The sequence below is a fragment of the Giraffa tippelskirchi genome, chromosome 9 (genome assembly GCF_054371585.1).
Source record: "Giraffa tippelskirchi isolate mGirTip1 chromosome 9, T2T-mGirTip1v1.2.pri, whole genome shotgun sequence".
NCBI lineage: Eukaryota > Metazoa > Chordata > Mammalia > Artiodactyla > Giraffidae > Giraffa > Giraffa tippelskirchi.
The window spans coordinates 73,643,705-73,657,220 of NC_137283.1; the positions used below are offsets into that span (position 1 = coordinate 73,643,705).

Here is a 13,516-nt window from a genome sequence, read left to right on the forward strand (position 1 = left end):
CGCGCGCTACCGCGCGGCGCGCCCTCCAGGACCCGGAACTTCCGCCCCCCTCGGTGCGGCGGGCGGAAAGCAGGCGTGCGGCCGGGCGGGCCCTGTGACCGTGCCGCTGGGGTTCCACCTGAGCCCAGGCGGGAGGGACCTGCCCGCGCACGAGTGCGATGGACAGGGAGGCTCCGCAGACCCGGGAGCCCCCGAGACGGCAGCACACCGCCGCCCCGCCGGACGCGTTTCTCTCAGCGCTTGGGCCTTCGTGACCCTGCCCGCGACCTCGGTCCCGGGCCCAGGCGCCTTACTTGCCGCTCTCCACGCTGTAGCCGGGACGCGGCCCAGCAACGAAGCGAGGCCTAACGCAGGCATGGCGTCCGCTCCCGCGGCGTCCGCAACGGCCTACCCTGGGGTGTTAGCGGGTCGCGTCGTCCCGGTACGCCCCGCGACTGGGGCGGGGCTGCGTGCGGCCGGGGCGGGGCCTCCGGGCCAGGGGCGGGGCCTGCGGGGGCGGGGCCTGCGGGGGCGGGGCTCTCTCTGGCGCGGAGCCGGCCCCTCTGTGGTCCGGTGCGGCCCTGCAAATCCGCGCTCAGGCCCTGGGCGGTCTGCAAGAAAAAGGGGAACAGCTCAGCCTTCTCTTAAGAACAACCCAAACTACCCTGAACCCCATATTGATGAAAACCTCAAACCGTGGCTGAAGGTGGATCCCCCAAACGGAGGGAATGCCTTCGTTTGTTTGTCTTAATCCGTTTGCTTCGCTTCAACTTGAAGGTCAAGGTCTCTTGGGAGCTCGCTGTTCCAGGCCACAAAGATTAAGCACCTGCTACTCTTTTGCTCGTGCAATAGGTTTCTTTCCCCTCAGCTCTCTCTCTTTAATTTTTTACATGTCTGCTTGTTCAGTGAACTCGCACCCACTTACTGAGTGGACTGAAAGATGCAGTTTGAGTGCAGCTCCGAGCAGAGGGCTCTCATCAGATCCAGCTGCAGGGAGGTAGCACTGTGCATCTGCGTTCCTGGTCCAGCGGCTCCAGTGACATTTGGAGAACCTATGGCAGGGCAGGAGGCTTCATGGGACCCGTGATAGTCTACACAGAATCACAGTGGAGTCCCTTTGAGATATATATTTTATTTTAGCAAAGTTTTTGTCTTGCTCTTGGGCCCATTGCTTTGCCAACAAAGGTCCATCTAATCAAAGCTATGGTTTTTTTCCAGTAGTCATGTATGGATGTGAGAGTTGGACTATAAACAAAGCTGAGCGCCAAAGAATTTATGCTTTTGAACTGTGGTGTTGGAGGAGACTCTTGAGAGTCCTTTGGACTGCAAGAAGATCCAACCAGTCCATCCTAAAGCAAATCAACCCTGAATATTCATTGGAAGGACTGATGCTGGAGCTGAAACTCCAATACTTTGGCCACCTGGTGCAAAGAACTGACTCATTTGAAAAGCCCCCAATGCTGGGAAACATTGAAGGCAGGCAGAGAAGGGGACGACAGAGGATGAGCTGGTTGGATGGCATCACGGACTCAACGGACATGAGTTTGAGTAAGCTCTGGGAGGTGGTGATGGATAGGGAGGTCTGACATGCTGTAGTCCATGGGGTTGCAGAGTAGGACATGACTGAGTGACTGAACTGAACTGAACTGGGCCCTGGTAATGTCTGACCAAGTAACATCACGTGGCTGCAGAATCTGAGTTCTCTGAACAGGAGATATCTGTTTCTCCTAGATAAGGACTCCTTTCACCAGGAGGAAGTGGTATTTTCAGAAAGGCCCAAAGCCAAAACCCCAGCAGTTTTCATTAACAAGTAGCTCGGTAGGTTGCACACACACCTTTTCACCCTTAGTTCATATTTACAGCTTGATGATGAGTTCCGTGTGACCACTTGATCGAGGAAAAAAACTCAAAGCTAAATTACAGAGGGCTTTGCTCAATATACTGACCAGCTGGGCAAATGATTGCTTTGGTATTTTGAGCCTCATTTTACACGTGCCTTGAGGAACAGCAGAGACAAAAAAATAAAAATAAGTCCTCCCAGAGGGAAGGACTTTATCTTATACTCTGCCTGGAAGGAGATAGAACTTGAGATAAAGATATACATAATTTCATGGGCACAGAAATCAAGTGGTGAGGGACTGGGAAAATGTAAAGGTTTTGTGATTCTTCCTTGGAATTAGGACATCTCCAAATGATGTCAAAGCCTAACATTTGGGTCCCACTGAATGCTCAAAAGAAGGGTCCTGTTGCAAAAGAGCTTTTAATCAGAACAAGATTCAGTTCAGTTGCTCAGTCATGTCCAATTCTTTGCCAGGCTTCCGTGTCCATCACCAACCCTGGAGCTTGCTCAAACTCAGGTCCATACAGTCTGTGATGCCATCCCACCATGTCATCCTCTGTCCCCTTCTCTTCCCCCCTTCAATCTTTCCTAGCATCAGGGTCTTTTCCAAGGAGTCGGTTCTTCACATCAGGGAGTCAAAGTATTGGAGCTTCAGCATCAGTCCTTCCAATGAATATTCAGGACTGATTTCCTTTAGGGTTGACTGGTTTGATCTTGCAGTCCAAGGGACCCTCAAGAGTTTTCTCCAACACCACAGTTCAAAAGCATCAATTCTTCGGCGCTGAGCTTTATGGTCCAACTCTCACATCCATACATGACTACTGGAAAAACCAAAGCTTTTACTACAGAACAAGATTACTGTAGGTTACCAATTGCTGCCTAACATACCAACATTTTGTGGTTTAAAACAATAAACATCTATTCTCTCACTGCTTTTGTGCCTCCTAAATCCAGGATCCAGGGTGCCTCTGACTCTAGGTGTTAAATGAGATTGCAGTCAAGCTGTGAGCTGGGTTCGTATCTCACACGGAGGCTTGACTAGGGGAGGATCAGCTCCCGAGCTCACCCACCTGATTATTGGCAGGTATTAGTTCTTTGTGGCTTTTGGACTGAAGACCTTCCTCAGTTCTGCGCTATATGGGCTTCTCCAGAAGTCATCTTACAACATGGCAGCCGAGTGTCCATGAACAAGCAGAACAATGGAGACTGCTGGAGATGGAAGGCACAGTCCCTTTGTAATCTAACCTCAGAAGTGACAACCTATCACTTTTGCTGAATTCTTTATTAGCAGTGAACCAGCAGACCCAGCCCATGTCAGAGAGAGGGGATTACACCAGGGGAGAGTGCCAGCAGGTGGGGGATCACTGAAGGGCTTTTTAGAGGCTGGTTACCACTATGACAACTCTGTAGGCACCTGTCAGTCTCTGCCCCTCACCACAGCTGTGCTTGTTTAGTGCGTCCCTTACCAGGGAGCCACAGTGGCATGGAGACATGCCTGTATTGTTAACATGGTTTCACCCTGGCCAAGTCTGATGGGCTAGCACCACTACTTGCAGTGACCAACCCAATCCTGATCTAGTATGGAACAGCCTGAGTGGCAGCTCTGATTACAAGTGACTCTACTATAATGAGTGAAGTGAAAGTTGCTCAGTCGTGTCCGACTCTTTGCAACCCCATGGACTATATAGTCCATGGAATTCTCCAGGTCAGAATACTGGAGTGGGTAGCCTTTCCCTTCTCCAGGGGATCTTCCCAACCCAGGGATCAAACCCAGGTCTCCTACATCTATAATGGAGGAGGCAGCAATGTGCTGTATAGGAATAAACAATTATTCTGGGTTTGGATTGTTATGCCTGACTTGTGCTTCTTTTATGCACTTCACCTGTGGACTTACTGAATACCTTACATTCCATACACTTTATGTAGCCTCCCTTACAACTTTGTTTCTTACCAAAGAACTCACTGATGACTGTGGGTACAGATGCCTGTGGGATAAACCAGCTTCATCACATATCCCATCAGCCCAGAAGCAACTCGTCTTGTAGGACAGCCCCATGTGAGAAAAATACACTTCGGGATCCTGTCCTAAAGGATTTGGCATATGCTTCAAGTGAATTAACAATGTGCAGTGATAGCTCTCATGTTGACAGAGTAACAGTGTCCAAGGAATAGCAGAGGGATTGATACCTTGCGGTGACATCTGACAATTGTGGGAAGACACAGACTTCTATGGGTCAAGCATTCCTGTGTATTATTGCTGAGCATGCCAACTGCAGCTTCATGCCTGGCAGGGCAGTTTCTGTAGATGGTCACATGGGCATTTAAGTAGGTCAAGGCAACCACAGCATTACTACCATTTAACTGCTGCTCTCCTGGGGCAAAGAACTGGATTGTGTGCTGCTAGTTAAAAAATAGCCCTGGGTTGCTTTTCTCTAATAATTAGTGATGTTGAACATCTTTTCATGTGCTGTTTTGGTCCATCTGTGTCTTCTTTGGAGAAGCGTCTATTTAGATTTTGTGCCTGTGTTTTGGTTGGGCTATTTGTGGGGTTTTTTGGTTTGGTTTTTTGATATTGAGCTACATGAGGGAGGTGTTTGTATATTTTGGATATTAATCTCTTCTGTCAGTTGCTTGATTTGCAAATATTTTCTTCAATTCTGAAGGTTGTATTTTTGTTTTATGGTTTCCTCTGCTGTGCAAAAGTTTTTGTTTAATTAGATCCCTTTTTTTGTTGTTGTTGTTTTTATTTTCATTACTCAAGGAGGTGGGTCAAAAAAGATCCTCCTGTGATTTATGTCAGTGTCCTGCCTGTGTTTTTTTCTAAGAGTTTTGTATTGTCTGGCCTTACATTCAGGTCTTTAATCCATTTAAATTTGTTTTTGTGTATGGTGTGGAAGTGTTCTAATTTCATTATTTTATATGTAACTGTCCAGTTTTCCTAGCACCACTAATTGAAGAGACTGCCTTTTCTTCATTGCATATTCTTGCCTCCTTTGTAATAGATAAGGTACCATAGGTGCATGGGTTTATCTTTGGACTTTCAAATCTATTTCATTGATCTATGTGTTTGTTTTTGTGCCAGTACCATACTGTGTTATTACTGTAGCTTTGTAGTATAGTCTGAAGTCAGGTAGTCTGATTCCTCCAGCTCCATTTTTCTTTTTCAAAATTGGTTTGGCTATTCGAGGTCTTCTGTGTTTCCAGAAAAATTGTAAGTGAAAATCAAAACTACAATGAGGTATCACCTCACACTGGTCAGAATGGCCATCATCAAAAAATTGACAGACAATAAATACTGGAGAGGATGTGGAGAAAAGGTAACAACCCTACCCTGATAGTGAGAATATAAATTTGTACATCCACTATGAAGAACAGTATGGAGGTTCCTTAAAAAACAAAAAATAGAATTACCATATGACCCAGCAATCCTACTCATGGACATATATCCAGAGAAAATCATAATTGGAAATGATAGGTGCACCCCCAATGTTCACTGCAGCACTGTTTACAATAGACAGGATGTGGAAGCAACCTAAATGTCCATCAACAGAAGAATGGATAAAGAAGAAATGGTGTGTATACAATGGAATATTGCTCAGATGAAAAGAGCAATATAATGCACAGGGAAGTCTACTCAATACTCTTTAATGGCCTACATAGGAATAGAATCTAAAAAAAAATAAAAACAAGTATATAACTGATTCACTTTGCTGTACACATTGTGTATCAACTCCAATAAAAAGCTTTTTTTGTTTTTTTAAATGGCTTGGGTCTCAGCCCTGGATTCTTCTCCCTTAATGCAACCCAAAATGCTTGGTCCTGGACCTGCACTGGGGTACATGTGCCACCTGGCCCTCCACATCACTGTGGGAACTGAGGTGCTAGGAACAGCTGTGAATGTGCTGACATTTTGGCCATGACGTTGCTGTAATCAAGTTTCTTATCTCTGACCCAGGAGTCTCCTGCCTTCAAGCATCCATGGAACTGCAGCAAGCAAGATGGCAAGACAAGCACAGTCTCAGACCCTCACTGCTCACCATCCATCTTCATGATTCCAGGTTCTGCTGGTATGCCAATTTTTGTGCCCAGTTTGGAGTATAAGGGAATACAGTGTTTTCTCTGAGTTGGAAGTTGGGATTGCCAACTGGTCATTCTTAGCTCATCATGGCAAATAGATGGGGAAAAAATGGAAACAGTGGTAGATTTTATCTTCTTGGCTCCAAAATCACTGCAGATGGTGACTGCAGCCATGAAATTAAAAGACGCTTGCTCCTTGGAAGGAAAGCTATGACCAACCTAGACAGCATATTAAAAAGCAGAGACATTACTTTGTCAACAAAGGTCCATCTAGTCAAAGCTATGGTTTTCCAGTGGTCATGTATGGATGTTAGAACTGGACCATAAAGAAGGCTGAGTGCTGAAACATTGATGCTTTCAAACTATGATGCTGGAGAAGACTCTTGAGAGTCCCTTGGACTGCAAGGAGATCCAACCAGTCAATCCTAAAGGAAATCAACCCTGAATATTCATTGGAAGGACTGATGCTGAAGCTCCAGTATTTCGGCCATCTGATGCAAAGAGCTGACTCACTGGAAAAGACCCTGATGTTGGGGGGAAGATTGAGGGCAGGAAGAGAAGGGGACCACAGAGGATGAGATGGTTGGATGGCATCACTGACTCAATGGAAATGAGTTTGAGCAAACTCCTGGGAGATAGTGGACAGGGAAGCCTGGCATGCTGCAGTCCATGGGGACACAAAGTCTGACATGACTTAGTGACCGAACAACTGTGTAAGGGGTTAGAAGTGGTTAAGGTGCTAGCAGTAGTGATGGGCCCTGTGACCACAGGAGAAAAGGGAGTAGGGACTGTCTGGAACTTGGAGGACCTCGTCTCCTGGAGTACCTGTCCACAAAATCATGTTGAACTGTAAACATTAAGTAGACTATTGCAAGCACGTAGTGGCAAGATCACCCAAGCCTCAGATCTTTGGGTAAAGAAACCTTATCAGCTGAGGTGCTGGCTGAACAGAAAGCAAACAGGGAATAAGAGGCAGTGGTGACAGCTCATAACCGTCTAGCCTCGTGACCAATGGCAGAACCGAGGGCTGTATTTACCATGGTTTTGCTTTGAAATTGGAGAGCTTTGGGACATAAAATATGCTGCTCCTCAAATCCTGCCCTGGAGATTATGCTTCAGCTGGTCTGTTGTGGAGGCCCCACGGAATTCACCAAGGAAACTTGCAAAGCACTGCTCTAGTATTTTTTTCTTCACTGCCTCATGCATGTGCTTATACTGTTAATAATTTCTTTTCTCTCATTGTACATTGGGGGTGGTGGTGGTGATGAAGTCATAGTTTTCTCTGTGGCTGTACATTACTGAGGCAAGATCATTACAGAACCAGCGGAGAAATGGACAGAACACCAAGATCCTGGACCTGAACTTAACAGTATTAGGTTAGGAGGAAGCATTTGTAAAAATGTGTGAGTACAATATTTGTGATGCTGGAAAGGCAAAGAGGTGGACTATAGTGGACTTGGTGTGTTTTTCTATTTGGTTCTCAGTCATCACACCCATTCCTGAATTCTGGCAGAAGAAATGGTCCCATCTTCTGCTGAGGAAGCTGAGAAAGCCCAATATACTCACCTGGGTGGGTGCCTGGCAGCTTGAGTGCTGGCACAGGACAGCCTGTCAATCACACGTTCATGAGACTTTGAATCTGGAATGAGTGCTGCAAAGAAGCAGATGTAATCCAGTTTTCAGAGGAATTGCTACCAGCAGAAACATACACAAACCTCTAGCTCTTCTGGAGTGGGAACTTGGCTATGATTTTGGTCACCTAGCTTCCTTGGTTTCTATCTGTTTTCTAAGAGTGGTTTTCCAGTCTTTCTGTTAATTTTGTGAACTACCTATATTTTTCAATAAATTCTTTTTCTGCTGAAGTTAATCACAATGGTTTTTGTTGTTTACAACCCCTAACTGGTGTACACTTTAATGAGATTCATTCTCTAAGAGTCAACTACACTGTTTCAGATGATCATTGCCCCACCCCTGCACTCTGAATTTGAAGGTGAATAGTGTATAACAGTTTCTCTGGTAAATCAGAAGTTAAATCTATTGGACTGGAAACCATGATCACTGATATGTTTTTAAAACTGTATTAAAACAACAAACATCCAATCAACCATGATCATAAGAGCAATTTTCCCTTAAAAACAATAGTATGATTATGAATAAGAATGAATACTTTGATAAACCCAGAAGATTATTCAAACTCATAAGTGAAACTTCTTTTAGTTAAAAATAAGAAATGAAAAGAAATACAAGAAAAAAGTATGGTACTTTAAACTCAGGACCAAGGAATGTGAAGATGAAAAAACTGTGTGTAGCAAAAATACAGGGTGAATAATGCATTTACATTTTCCAGTTATAATGCACTTGGTATATTATTGCTTACTCAATTCAAAAATTTTCATGTTTTTTAAAAATTAAATAATTATGGAGCATAATGAAATATGTTTTAACATATGCAAATGATATAAATTATAGAAATAGTTTACAAAGGTATAAGTTACACAATTACACTGTCCTATAAAGTTAATATAGTCTATCCAATTATAAATAAAAATATACCTATAGTATTCTGAAAATATGCAAGTGTTTTAGCTGTTCCTCCAGATAGTCATTTGTTCCTTTATTAGCAGCAGAGGCAATAACACAATGCTAAAAATAAACATGCATCAATTTTACAATATTAATATTTACAAAAGCCTTCTATCACAACTGGTAAATGCAAATAGACCATCCATCTATCCTTAGTGCATTATTATTTTCACAAGTAAAACAGGAAAGGAAAATAGTGAATTTAATGCTATTCAGCACCGTGAGTCAAGTCAAGAGACTTAACATCTCCATATATCAAAACCTTTGCATCTGTCTCACCAAACATGTAAAGTTAATTATTTTGTTCCATGAATTATTTTATTTACATTACTCTTTAGTTCAACGAATTTTAGCAATATTTAAAAATTATCTAAATTCATAAAAGTATTTCATAAATTTCAACATTAATTATTATGTACATACAAGGAAGTCCATGAAAAAGTTAAAGAAATGTAGTCAGAAAGTTCAAGCAACATTACCAAATTTAGCAAAATTCCAACCAAATCAAGGCAGAGGGCATTCAAACATTCAAAAAATCTCTAGATGCTGCTAACATGAACATGAAAAGTTCCAGTAATAAAAGTCAATATGAGAAATAATGTTGAAATCACCAGTAGAAAATATATTTTAATAGGCATGACAGATGTTTACTAGCAACAGTAATAATAACTTTTTATAGAAAACTTTTATAACATTGTCATATATGAACTACCCAGTTTGAGAGGGCAAAATAGTTGATTTCAAAAAATATATTTTAGCAGCCATAATTTTATTTCCAGTTAAACATAGTAAAATGTTAAAAGTAAAATTTATGACTAACTAAATAATACCCCCATACTAGAAAATTTAAAATCCCATGCTATTCTAGCAATTCAGTTCAGTTCAGTCACTCAGTTGTGTCTCTTTGTGACTCAATGCACTGCGGCACACCAGTCTTCCCTGTCTATCACCAACTCCCGGAGCTTCCCTGTCTAGCACGTCCAGTCAGTGATGCCATCCAACCATCTCATCCTCTGTCGTCCCCTTCTCCTCCTCCCTTCAATTTTTCCCAACATCAGGGTCTTTTCCAAGGAGTCAGCTCTTCGCATCAGGTGGCCAAAATATTGGAGTTTCAGCTTCAACATCAGTCCTTCCAATGAACTGATCTCCTTTAGGATTGACTGGTTGGATCTCCTTGTAGTCCAAGGGACTCTAAAGAGTCTTCTCCAACACCACAGTTCAAAAGCATCAAGTCTTTGGTGCTCAAGCTTTCTTTATAGTCCAACTCTTACATCCATACATGACTACTGGAAATAGCCTTGACTAGACGGACTTTTGTTGGCAAAGTAATGTCTCTGCTTTTTAATATGTTGTCTAGCTTGGTCACAGCTTTTCTTCCAAGGAGCAAGTGGCTTTTAATTTCATGGCTGCAGTCACCATCTGCAGTGATTTTGGAGTGATTCTAGCAATAATGGCCTTTTAATATGACGTGTCTGATGTAAGGATTGTGGAAAGCCAATAATAAAACAATCATACATACATATGGGCTTAAAGTTTCACTGAAATACTTATGTAGCAAAATATATGAAAAAGTAATAGAAAAGTAAAAAGATGAAATTAAAAAATATTGCACAGGCACATTACCTAGAAAGTAAAGTTGATGTTTAAAAAGCTCTAAACATGGATGATATAAATTATCTTGCATATAAAAAGGTATAAATATTTCTTAGAACTTATCAGCATCTATAGTTTATTATAATAGATTATCTAAATCATTATTGAATGAGGTAATTGCCAAGTCTCTACCAATGTTTTTAATTCTATTGGAAATATTTGAGGGCAGCAACCAGAAAGAATTTCTCTAAAAATATTTCGGAATCCAAAACAGCTATATGTGCAGCTCTGCCAATGAGTGAATCAGCTGTATTCGGCAATGCATTGATGACATTATATCGAACCAAGTTACAGTCCTTGCTTTGCAGAACCGGGCGAAGTAAGTTGTGGATCATTTCTGAATAGATCTGTCCTATGGGACAAATATAAAAAAGGAAAATCAGTTCACAAAAAGAACTGAAAAAAATTCTTCTCCAACTTTTATACAATTTAAAAAATTTAGTTACATTATTTCCATTTAAAGCAGAAAAATGTCTTTTAAAAGGCTTTTTGCTTGAATATAGTTTTTGAGACTACTGTAGAGAAAATATAAATGATCACATTATCTAGCCAAGTAAAATAACTTATTTATTATACATTGTTTTTGCAAACTTGGTATTAATTAAAAATAATGAATATAATAGAGCAAATAGTTTCTTCAACATGAAGTCTCTTACGACTGTAGAGGAGCCATGATGAGACATTCTGACAAGGCTAAATTTAAACCTGAGTCTAGAGCAAACACTTTAAAAAAGTTTCCACGGCAGTTAACATTATTCCACATATTTCTAAATTATTTTGAGAAAGAATAGTAACTTTCCATAATCAGAAGAACAATGTGAGTTGGCTCAAAGATCAAACAGAATTCTTTTTATTTTTTGGCCTGCAGGTTTATTTAATGCTTGGTTTTGCTTTAAATTCCAAAGTTGTGCTCCTTTCTCTCTTTCTGGTTAATTCTTACAATGGATTTATTGAGAGCATGCAAAGCATAAATGATAAAGTTTACATACTTATACACATAAAAGCACAAACTGCCTTAAAAGGGGCAAGACAGTTTTTAATGCTCATACATTACTTCATTGTTAACAGATGAGTGCTAACATATATCCATCAAACATGAATTTTAGGGATGAAGGTATTAGATTTCAGAGAAGAGGAGGATGTAGTCTGGAGGAATGATGAGAAGGGAATAGTATACAGAAGTATAATTAGAGAAAGAAGAGAGAGAAGTATTTAAAAGAGGGATTAACATCATACAGATTTACAAAAAAGGTTTTAAAAATTTCTTTTTTAAATTGAAGTATAGTTGATTTACAGTATTATATTAGTTTCAGGTATACATTCATTCTCTATTTTCATAGATCATACTCCATTTAAAGTTACTATAAAATACTGGCTACATTCTCTGTACTATATATTCTTGTGTCTTCTCAGGTAGTGTTAGAGGTCAAGAAGCTCCCTGCCCATGCCGGAGACTTAAGATACATGGGTTCCATCCCTGGGTCGGGAAGATCCCCTGGAGGAGGGCATAGCAACCCACTCCAGCATTCTTGCCTGGAGAATCCCATGGACAGAGGAGCCTGGTGGGCTACAGTCCATAGGGTCGCAAAGAGTCGGATACAACTGAAGCGACTTAGCATGCACGTATATTCTTATAGTTTGTTTTACACATAGTAGTTTGTATCTACCCATATCTTGCCCCTCCCCCATCCCTCTCCACAGTGGTAATCACTAGTTTGTTCTTTGTAGCTGTGAATTTGTTTCTTCTTTGTTATATTTAATCATTTGCTTTATTTTTTAGATTCCACATGTAAGTGATAACATGTTGTATATTTATCTTTCTCTGACTTATTTCACTAAGCATAATACCTCTAGGTCCATCCATGTTGTTACAAATGGCAATATTCCATTCTTCTGAATGGCTGAGTAATATTCCATTGTACATATGTACCACATCTTCGTCCATTCATCTGCTGATGGACACAGGTTGCTTCCATGTCTTGACTCCTACAGACAATGCTGCTATGACTATTGGGCTGTGTGTATCTTTTGAAATTAGCGTTTTCTTTCTTTTTGGCAATATACCCAGAAGTGGAATTACTGGATCATATGGTAGTTCTATTTTCAATTTTTTGAAGAAACTCCATATTGTTTGCCATAATGGCTGAACCAGTTTACATTCCCACTACAAATATACAAGGGTTCCCTTTTCTCCACATTCTCACCAACATTTGTTACTGTGATCTTGATTTGCATTTCCCTGATGATTAGCAATGTTGAGTGGCTTTTCACGTGCCTGTTGGCCATCTGTATGTTTTCTTTGGAGAAATGTCTGTTCAGGTGTTCTTCCCATTTTATAATTTGGTTTGTTTTTGTTTTTGATGTTGAGTTGTATGAGCTGGTTATATAATCTGGTTTACTGGTCATATCATTTGCAAGTATTTTCTCCCATCCAGCAGGTGGTCTTTTTGTTTGTTTGATGGTTTCCTTTGCTGTGCAAAAGCGTTAACACTGAACATTTTATTTAGGTCTCATTTGTTTATTTTTGCTTTTGTGGGTTCTTTACCACTAATGCCACCTGGGAAGCCCATTGAGAGGAGACAGATGCAAATAGTGCTATGACTTGTGTCAGAGTGTTCTATTTTTTTTTTTTGCCTATGTTTTCTTATAGGACTTTTATGGTTTCTGATCTTATATTTAGATCGTTAATCCATTTTGAGTTTAATTTTTTATGTGTTGTGAGAAAATGTTCTATTTTCATCTTTTTTACATGTAGCTGCCCAGTTTTTCCAGTCCCACTTATTGAGGAGACTGTGTTTTCCCCACTGTATGTTTTTGCCTCTTTTGTCATAGGTTAACTGACCACAGGTGTGTGAGTTTATGTCTGGGGTCTCTATTCTGTTCTGCTGATCTCTGGGGCTGTTTTTTGCCAGCACTATGTTGTTTTGATTACTGTAGTTTTATAGCATAGTCTGAAGTCAGGGAGTGTGACTGTCCAGCTTTACTCTTTTTTCCCTCAAGACTGCTTTGGTTATCTGGGATCTTTTTTGGTTCCATATAAATTTTAGGATTATTTGTTCTAGTTCTGTGACAAATGCCACCAGTATGTTGTTTTGAACCTGGAAATTGCCTGGGGGGGGGGGGGATACAGACATTTTAACAGTGTTAATTCTTCCAATCCATGGATATCTTTCCATTTCTTTCTATCATCTTCAATTTCCTTCATCAGTGTCTCATAGTTTTCAGAGTATAGGTCTTTCATCTCATTGGTTAAGTTTATTCCTAGGGATTTTGTTTTTGATGCAATTTCAAACAGGACTGTTTCCTTGCTTTCTCTTTCTTACAGTTCATTATCAGTGTATAGAAAAGCAAATAGTATCATGACATCTGCAAACAGTAACAGTT

The 13,516-nt window shown here is 41.0% G+C and overlaps 2 protein-coding genes and 1 long non-coding RNA gene across 15 annotated transcripts in view; 1 reads left to right on the forward strand and 2 right to left on the reverse strand.

Annotated features, from left to right (window-relative positions):
- SDHAF4 (succinate dehydrogenase complex assembly factor 4) overlaps positions 1–420 on the reverse strand; it is a 38,956-nt gene extending 38,536 nt beyond the window's left edge. For both annotated transcript variants that reach the window (XR_014065199.1, XM_081529386.1), the window contains exon 1: positions 294–420. Coding sequence is in view for 1 of the 2 variants with exons in the window: in XM_081529386.1 (XP_081385512.1) it covers positions 294–357 (64 nt within the window). In the remaining variant the exon portion in view is untranslated. The remainder of the gene's footprint in view (positions 1–293) is intronic.
- Positions 38–7,763, forward strand: LOC145521178 (uncharacterized). The gene is made up of 2 exons (XR_014065203.1): positions 38–421; positions 5,775–7,763. It is a non-coding gene; the product is annotated as an uncharacterized LOC145521178 (long non-coding RNA).
- A 2,417-nt stretch (positions 7,764–10,180) lies between these two features.
- FAM135A (family with sequence similarity 135 member A) overlaps positions 10,181–13,516 on the reverse strand; it is a 157,879-nt gene continuing 154,543 nt past the window's right edge. For all 12 annotated transcript variants that reach the window (XM_081529381.1, XM_081529374.1, XM_081529383.1 and 9 more), the window contains one exon: positions 10,181–10,484. In XM_081529381.1, the coding sequence (XP_081385507.1) occupies positions 10,279–10,484 (206 nt within the window). In that variant the 3' untranslated portion in view covers positions 10,181–10,278. The remainder of the gene's footprint in view (positions 10,485–13,516) is intronic.